This window comes from Quercus lobata, chromosome 5, assembly GCF_001633185.2.
Source record: "Quercus lobata isolate SW786 chromosome 5, ValleyOak3.0 Primary Assembly, whole genome shotgun sequence".
In the NCBI taxonomy this organism is placed as follows: Eukaryota; Viridiplantae; Streptophyta; class Magnoliopsida; order Fagales; family Fagaceae; genus Quercus; species Quercus lobata.
In genome coordinates this window covers 11,694,865-11,704,510 of record NC_044908.1, presented here as the reverse complement: position 1 = coordinate 11,704,510, position 9,646 = coordinate 11,694,865, and the positions used below count along the sequence as shown (strand labels likewise).

Sequence of the window (9,646 nt, the reverse complement as noted above, 5' to 3'; positions counted from 1 at the left end):
AAGCAGAATCTATAATACATGTACAATAACTACAACTCTTCCACAAAACTTAAGTTCTACATGAACACTATGGCAAAAGAATAGACAAAATTTATTGATACAAAATAAAATAGACATCATGTCTAGAGGGTTGCTAAGCTTGCTAAAAACCATCCACAAGAAGATGATCATCTAGATTATCACACTCATCCATAAACACTATGATTCAACACTTAGGAAAATTTAGCCACACTTGACAAAAAGGAGATTTATCACATAAGCCCGTTACTTCAGAACGTGGGAGCAATCTTCCCACAATTCACTCCCACCAAATAAAGAGACCCACTCAAAATCCCCTATATAAAGACTAGACCTCACCAAATTAGAGGTACGTGAAAAAAATTACCTCGCTTCTATGTCCAGGCTTTGTCTTGCTAATCCTTACTTTATGGTTGGTTCTGATGCCAGGTATGAGGCTTTCTTACGGCTCTGTGACGGGGCGGGAGCAGCCGGGACTGAGAGATGGGTGCACCTTTTTTAGTGATCAATCCATTTGAAATTCCTAACTCTTAAGACTTTTAGAGCTCTTGCGAGTTCTTTAAAGAATTCTAACTTAATTATTGGAGAGTCTCGGACTATACTCTCTCTCTCTCTCTCTTAGGGGTGGGCCCACGAGTTCCTTAAAGAAATTCTAACTTAATCATTAATTGGAGAGTCCCCTTTTAAAGGACACATATTTGATATTTCCAAAACGTTAGTCAAGTCGATGGTGTGGTACCCAGAATTAACCATATTTTGCTTTCTGGTGGGGTACAATTTTTAATTGCTCTTGGACAATTTTAAATGATGATTCTAGGAAGCTTTCATTTAGAGGATGCGTGTTTCAAGGAGTGAAGACTTCATATAACTCAGTGTGTGTAAGACAAGGAACGGCATATGTCCAAAAGAATAATCAGATACTCGAAAATGTCCAAATGCCTTGTTTATTAAAAATAAAATAAAAAAGACTTCATATAACAAGAAGAAGGTTCTCCCACCCATTCATTCCATAAGTCGTGTCCTTTTTCTGAACACTAGTGAAGAAGAAGAAAAGAAATAATTCTAAGCCAATAAACCCCGATTTTACGTTAACTTTTTTAACATCATATACATTTCAAAAAATCTGATCTAACCACTCCTTTATTGATTGAAACATTATGCCACTGAAAGACTTGGGTTGACTTGGTAGCATATGTAAGTGTTTATCTTGTACTCATCCCATCCCTCACAATTATCAAAAACATTTTCAAGCTTTTCATTTGTCTAGAATTAGATGGGGTTGTTAACATAGAAGAATCTAGTCTTCTATCTACTCTCCTTGCTCTGGCATTCTAAAGTTGTCATTCCATCATCTTTCTCTTCTTTGTCTTCAGTACCATCATGCTTTCCACTTCTACAATTCAATATGTCGTTGTCCATTGCTAGATGTGCTTCTTCCCCTTGTGATAAAATTGTTAGTTGTATGAAGAAAAAAAAATTGTAAATTTTCTAGATCATCAATGATGATTAATTTCCCTTAATAACTCGAGACTTTAATTTTGTTAAATTTTATAATTGAACTATGATATTTAAACTTCTATATGAAATTAATCTTGGTATTAGCATAAAATAAATTAACCTTTTTTTAGAAGAATCAACAAATTAACCTTGGCTTAATTAATTAGCATAAAATAAATTTGTTCAATTAATATTTAAATAAAAGGCTCCACTTAAATTTATTGTCTTTGGCTACAAAGGCGCAAACTAGAGCAGACCTTGGCTAATCTGGCCATGAGTGGCTAAGGGGTTTTTGGATAGTGAGTGAGTGATATCCCATCACTCATCACTCATATCTCATTATTCTAAACTCATCACCCAATCACTCATAATTGTAACTTGAAAATACCCATAAGCCAAGGCTAGTTCCGCTTGGCTCAAAATCTCAGTGGAGTTTTCATTTTCAAAACTCAAAATTTAGCTACAAAATTAGTTGTAACCTTACTCAATAAAATAAACATTATTACATATTTTAAAAATCTAACCGTTAAATTATATGTTCTTTACACTCTTAATACATATATCAAAATTTGTGTCAATCAGATATTATTTACTATATTAATTATAGTTTATAATTTATGCATAATTTTAAACTATAAAAATTAGCAATTAAAACAATTTATTGATGACATAATTATTTATTTTTAATTTTCTAGAAATTTTGCAAGCATAGGTGATATAAGAAGAAGACGTAATCCAATGGTAGATTTATCAAAAGCTACAACCAATTTTGTAAATAAATTTTATCCTTACAATGGTTGGGGTGAGGTTCAGGGTAGGCTGATCTGGCTCCAATCTTGTGTGATCAATTGAGCTAGGCACAAGGGGTATTGTGGAGGAAAGAAAATACATAAAATGATAATTTTATGTTAGGTTCTAAAGACTTAGGAACTAATGTATTTAGAACTCTAATGTGTATTGTTGGCAAACCATAATTAAAACAAGTTGTTTAGTCTTGTTTAGACTTGCTCAAAGTTGTGTCTTTTATGTAAAGTTGGATTCAAACTGATGCAGAATTGATAATGCATTTTGGCCTGGTTCGATAGATCGAAGCTTAGGCTCGATCAATCGAAAATCGGGCAGAATGTGTTTTTCTACAGAATTCCAACTCAGCCCTAGTTCATTAAAACGTTTAGGGTTTTATGTTTTTGCCCTAGGTATATAAGGCAAACCCTAGCCACGTTTTAGATGATGCTCATATTGTTGTTTGTGTAAATCTCTTGTGAGATCTGTGAGGAGCTTTTCTTTACACAAGCTTAGGATTATCAAGAAGGAGATTCGTTCAAGAACTTGATGATCATTCAGTTGCTGCCATAGAAGCTTAAAAGAAAAACAAGCTGGTGTTCTTGTACTTACTGGAGAATCCAAGAAAGAAGGAGTTCGTGGTCTCGGAACTTGCATGTGATCGTGTCAGTAAGTTTCTACTAGTGGGTAGCAATAGGATGTTAGTAGTCTAAGTCCTATTGTAAAACTTCGATTCTTTCATAGTGGATTCAAGTTTATCTTGAGGATAACTAGATTAAATCCTCCCAAGGTTTTTACCGGTTTGGTTTCCTAGGTGATCATATCATTATGTTATTTATATTTCCGCTGCTTTGCACGATATGATTGTTTGATTGTGATAACCTAGATTTAGAATTTGAACTAAGTAATAACTTGGCTAATTAACTAGGTTAATCCAATTGTGTTTTTAAGGGGTCTAAAAACGTACATTTTAGATTATCTAATATGATGGTTTACAAAATCGAAACTGAGATATAGGATTTATTGTAAAAGTGATCAATTAAAATAGAAAAAAGTGACTCTTATTTAATTGATAATTTTGGTCAAAATTTTCAAACCATATGTGAATATTCTCGTAGTTAATTAATCTAGCATCCTTTTTTTTTTTTTTTTTTTGACAAACAAAAAATAGCATCCCTTAATACTTTTTTAGTATTATAAGAAAGAAATCACTTAAAACATGTACATAATAAAGTAGCATAGATTGAGAAAAAGTCGGCCGTAGCTGCATGCCAATGTTACAAAGTTTAATTAGCACAAAGCTTTGAAAATGATAGCGCGCGGAACAATTTCATTGGACGTACTCACTTGTGGAGATTACTTTAGTCTATACAAGTTAGTTTCAGCTCTTACACTACCATACACTTTAGTAAATTTTTTAATAAAACTTGTTGAAATTGTTGACTGTGAATGACGAATCATCACTTTTATATAAATTTATTATTTTTTATTATTATTCACCATTGATTAAATTAAAATTTCTTTATCACTTTCATATAAACTCATTATCTCTCTCTCTCTCTCTCTCTCTCTCTCTCTATATATATATATATATATATATATCTAAAAACTGAAGTATAGTATTTATTATTGTTATGCTTCTGTTGAGCCACATCAACGGCCACATCATCTATCTATTTCTCATTTCTCTCCATTACTTCCAACCATAACTTCTTTTTTACCTTTTCATCTCTCCGCTACTCTTAACCTTAATGTCACTCTTGATCTATTGCTTCCTCTTCCTTTTATTTTGACTATTCTTATCCCTATTCTATTACTATAAATATGACATTCTCCATCCCATTCTATAAATATTTTCTCACATGAAAAATGTTATTACTCTCTCTCTCTCTCTCTCTCTCTCTCTCTCTCTCTCATGTTTTATTTTTGTGTGAATTTTTTATTTTTTGTATCTCTACTTTAGATTGATGTATTTATGTGTTCTTTAGAATTTTAATTTGGTTTGCTATTTGGTTTTGTGTTTTTAAGTTATTATCTTTTTTCTTTTCTATAATTATTAAATGTTCAAACGCAGTCTTGTGCAATAATGGAATCCCAATATAGTATTCTTAATAGAGACTAAGACTGGAGTTAAAAGAATGGAGAAAGTCAAAGAAAGAATAGGTCTTGCAAATGGCTTGATTGTTCCCAGTGAAGGCAAAAGTGGAGGAATAGCTCTTTTGTGGGTCAAAGGCTTAGATGTAGAGATTAAAAGCTATACTCGAAGTCATATTGATGCTATAGTGACTGATCCTGTGTCAGGGTTCAAATGGAGAATCACTGGGTTTTATGGGAACCCAGATACTAACCAAAGGAGAGAGTCTTGGAACCTTCTCCATTTCCTCAACACTCAATACCAACTTCCATGGGTCTGCCTGGGGGATTTCAATGAAATTTTGAAGGCATCAGAAAAATGGGGTGGTCCTGAGCGACCCCAACATCAGATGGAGGGGTTTAGACAAGTAGTGCATGCTTGTGGCTTTCAAGATATGGGTTTTGAAGGGCCGGAATTCACTTGTAGCAATCGAAGGTCGGAGGAAGAAAGGATAAGATTAAGATTGGATAGGGTGTTGGCTACAACTGAGTGGAAAGAGAAATACCGAGATGCTAAAGTTCTTCATGTGGTGGAATCTACATCTGATCACTGTGCTATTATTCTAACAAACCAGCAGGTAAGGCGCAGACACAAAACAAGACAATTCCACTTTGAAGCAACTTGGCTTAGGCATGAGAAATGTAGAGAAATCATCCAGGATTCTTGGAAGGATCAAGCAGGCCTACAATCATCAAGTGAGTTGGTTAAAGGACTAAAGATTTGCACAGAAGGTTTAAAAATATGGAGTCAGCATGATTTAGGCCATGTCTCAAAGAAGATCCAAGAAAAAAGGAAGATTCTTCAAGATGTGGTCCAAGCTGACAAAGATTGTAGCAGAGGTGATGAGATAGATATGCTATGTAAAGAAATAAATGAGTTGTTGGATGACGAGGAGATGAGATGTAATCAAAGATCAAGGGTTCAGTGACTAAAATTGGGAGACAGGAATACCCAATATTTTCACCATAGAGCATTGCAGTAGCAGAAAAAGAATGAAATCAAGGGCCTTTTGGACAAAAATGGAAGATGGTGCGAAGACTTTGAAGACATTGCAGGGATGGCAATTGACTACTTCACTGAACTGTTTCAAACATCCCACCCAACTAGAGTAATGGAGGTTGCTTGGACAGTACCAAGAGTGGTCTCTACGGAAATGAATGAGCAGCTAACAAAAGAATTCTAGAAGGAAGAAGTCTTTCAAGCCATCCACCAAATGCACCCGACAAAAGCTATCGACCCAGATGGTATGTCCGCTATTTTTTATCAAAAATATTGGGATATAATTGGGGAAGAATGTACAAATACAATGTTAAATATTCTCAACTCAAATTCCTCCTTGGCAAAACTAAATCAAACAAACATTGTCCTCATCCCCAAAACAAATAACCCAACCAAAATGTGTGAGTTTCGGCTGATAAGCCTTTGTAATGTATCATATAAATCATCTCAAAAGTCCTTGCAAATAGGCTTAAACCTATTCTTAATGCTATAATCTTAGAAAATCAAAGTGTTTTTGTCCCAGGCCAGCTTATAACTGATAATATCCTTGTTGCTTTTGAAATTATGCATTATCTGAAGAATAAAAGAGAGGGGAAAGATAAATACATGGCAATAAAATTGGATTTGAGTAAGGCGTATGATAAAGTGGAGTGGGGTTTCCTTTGTAATATCATGACTACTATGGGATTTAATGATAAATGGATTAGTCTAATGATGAACTATATTTCCACTATCTCTTACTCAATCCTCATAAATGAGGTCTCCCAAGGCTGCATTTTCCCTTCAAGGGGACTTCGCCAAGGGGACCCTTTATCTCCTTATTTATTTCTCTTATGTGCAAAAGGGCTCACAGGGCTGATAGGAGAGGTAGCCAAGAATAAAAAACTTTCTGGCATTTCTATTAGTAGGGGTTGCCCAACAATTACCCACCTTCTCTTTACCGACGATAGTGTCATATACTGCAAAGCAAATGGCCAGGAGAGCAGGGAATTCCAAAATATCCTTCAAAAATATGAGAATGTAGCGGGCCAGAAAATAACTACAGACAAGTCCTCCGTGTATTTTAGCCGAAACACAGATGAAGAAACAAAAGCTGAAGTCTTCAATTCTTTTAGCTCTATGCAGGATATCCAACCAAAGAAATATTTGGGCCTCCCATCATTAATTGGAAGGTCAAAGAAGCAAGTTTTCAATGAAATAAAGGAAAGGGTTGGAAAGAAGTTATCAAGGTGGAAGGAGAAACTCTTATTGATAGGGGGTAGGAAAGTCCTGATTAAGGCTGTTGCCCAAGCTGTGCCTACTTATACAATGGGGTGTTTCTTACTCCCAAAAGACCTTTGTGAGGATCTTGAGGGAATGATGAGGAATTTTTGGTGGGGACAAAGGCATCAGGAATCAAAGATTGCTTGGGTGAGTTGGTAAAAAATGTGCAAATCAAAATTTGAAGGAGGAATGGGTTTCCAAGACCTTCAAGCATTTAATTTGGCCATGCTAGCAAAGCAGGGATGGCGGATGATGTCTCACCCTTCATCACTGATGGCTCGACTATACAAGGCAAGATACTTCCCAAACAATGATATTTTAAGTGCTAACTTGAGAAGTAACCCATCATTTGCTTGGAGAAGCATCCACCAAAGTCTGGAAGTTCTGAAGCAAGGCACAAAATGGAGGGTAGGCAATGGAAAAACTATTCACATCTGAGATGACAAATGGCTACCAACTCCCTCAGACAGATTTTGGTGATTTCCCCATGGTCTCAGCCCTTATTGACCAAGACACAAGAAGATGGAGGAGAGATAAGCTGGAAAGGATTTTCCTTGCATTTGAGGTTGAAACAGTCCTTAGTACCCCAATCAGCTACCATCTACCTAATGACCAACTAATATGGGTGGGTAATAAAAAAGGAATATTTTCATTGAAAAGTGCTTACTATGTGGCTAGGAAAGTGCTAGAAGTAAGTGAACAAGGGGAGTCCTCATCAGGTAACATGCAAGCTCCCTTATGGAAGAAAATGTGGCACTTGAACATCCCAGCAAAGGTGAGAATTTTTGCCTAGAGACTTTGCATGAATACAATCCCCACTATGCTTAACCTGAGCAAAAGAGGAGTCCTAGTAGATCCTCTCTGCCCACTATGCAGCAAGGAGGCATAATTTGTGGAGCATGCAATTCTTAAATGTGAAATAGCCAAAAAAGTTTGGGAAAATTGGATTGACTGCCCCATCAGTCTCTTGGAAGGTAGGCGAGACTTCTCAGATATTGCTTTAGACATGCTGAGACAAGGGACCTAAAGGGACCTAGAAAAATTTTTTGGGGTGGCTTGGATGATCTGGTATAACAGAAACCAAATGGTGCATGATACAAATAGTTCACCAGGAAATATTATCTAGGTAAATGCCATGCGAATGGTGAAAGATTATAGGGAGGCAGATGGTACTCAAGCGAGGTCCCTGGAGCCAAAAGGAAGCAGCCTTGAACAACTCCAGGATAACTATTTTCTCATCAATGTGGATGGAGCTATTCCCACTGGTTATGGCCACTCAGGTATAGGCATCCTTATTCGAGACAAGGACTTGAAGTTCATAGCTATCATGTGCAAGCCCCTCTCAGGAAGGTTTGGAGTTGAAGAAACTGAAGCTATTGCAATGGAACAAGGTTTAGTGCTAGCAAAAGAGCTTGGGCTGGAGCAAGTTCTTATAGTTGGAGACTCTCTTCAAACAATCCAAGCAATTGAGAAAGAAGAAGTCAGAGGTGCAGTTGGTCATATAGTAGCTAGAATTGTGCAAGAAATGAGAAGTTTTGCTGATGTGAAAGTGAAGCACATTGGAAGGACGGGCAACAAAATAGCCCATAAATTAGCCCAGCAAGCAAAAAGAGTGAAGGATGCCATGTGCTGGTTAGGAAGAGAACCAGACATAATTGCAGATTTGCTTAGACGTGAGGGAGTGTTGCTATAGGGTCTTGTTTGTGGTCTATTTTGTTGCTGGTTTGTTTTCCTTTGTGTCCTGTTTCTATTTGCTGCTTTGACTGGCTATATTGTTCTTTCTGTTTTAATGAAATTTCAGTCATCTTTCAAAAAAAAAGGAATAGTGTACTACTCACCTCAGAAGCAACAAAACATCTTCAATTTCAACAAAAAGATAGAGTTAGAGTTAGAGTTAAAGAGAGCTAAACATTATTCACAGTTGAGTTCAGAACTCAAAAAAAAAAAAAATATATATATATATATATATATAGTTTACAATAATATAATGTTATTCTATTATATATCATGGTTTGGATAATTTGGTATTTGACTTATGACTATATTTTTTATTTGATGCCATTTCTTTTTTCTTTCTATTTCTCTCCTTAAAAAGGTTATTTATCTCTCTCTCTCTCTCTCTCTCTCTCTCTCTCTCTCTCTCTCTCTCTCTCTCTCTCTATATATATATATATATATATATTCTTTTTTGCAACTTTACTTTAAGTTGATGAATCATTGTATATTTTATATAATACTGTTTTGGGTTAATACGATTTGGTAGTGTGTTTGATTTTTTAAGTTTTCCGTCACAAATCTTCTCTCTCCCTATTTTAGCTTTATTTGATTTTTTTTTTTTTGACATAATAATTAGTTATTTTGGAAGTGAGATTTTGAATTTATACCAAAATACAATGTTGGCTATGTATTTGAATGAGTCTATCAACTATTAAAATCAAACCACCCAAGATGAATATATATAGACAATATTTTTATTTTTATTTTTCATTGATTTATTATTTAGTTATAACATCAAAATTAAAGTAAATGAATATGTAAAATTAAATCTACCTAAGATGAATTTGTAAAGCCAATATATTGATATATTTAATATTTTCAAAAAATTAAAAGTAAAAAATAAATACCAAAAAGAATAATGTTGTGGCCAATGATGTGACAAATGAGAATACTCAGTAGGAGCATAGTAACAAAAATGTGATATGAAGATCCAGTTAAAGGCAATAAAATCTTAATAAATAGAAGTGTATGTAATAAATAAATAAATAATTAGATCTTGTTCTCTTTATTTTATACAGATTATTTTCTTTCATTTCGATAGGTGAAGTGTTCAATTTTAGACTTAAAGTCTACTTTTTTCCTACATATTATTTTAAATATTAAATTTATAATATGGTATAGTCACTTAGGAATGTCTAAGAAATATGCAGTTCCAATTTCATGTATCTATATTAG

At 34.7% G+C, this 9,646-nt stretch overlaps 1 protein-coding gene across 1 annotated transcript; it reads left to right on the top strand.

Annotated features, from left to right (window-relative positions):
• The first annotated feature begins 4,436 nt into the window (after nt 1-4,436).
• LOC115989957 lies at nt 4,437-5,360 on the top strand. Its single transcript, XM_031113819.1, has one exon. It carries the CDS (start codon nt 4,437-4,439, stop codon nt 5,358-5,360), a length of 924 nt encoding a protein of 307 aa, XP_030969679.1.
• Nucleotides 5,361-9,646: the final 4,286 nt, after the last annotated feature.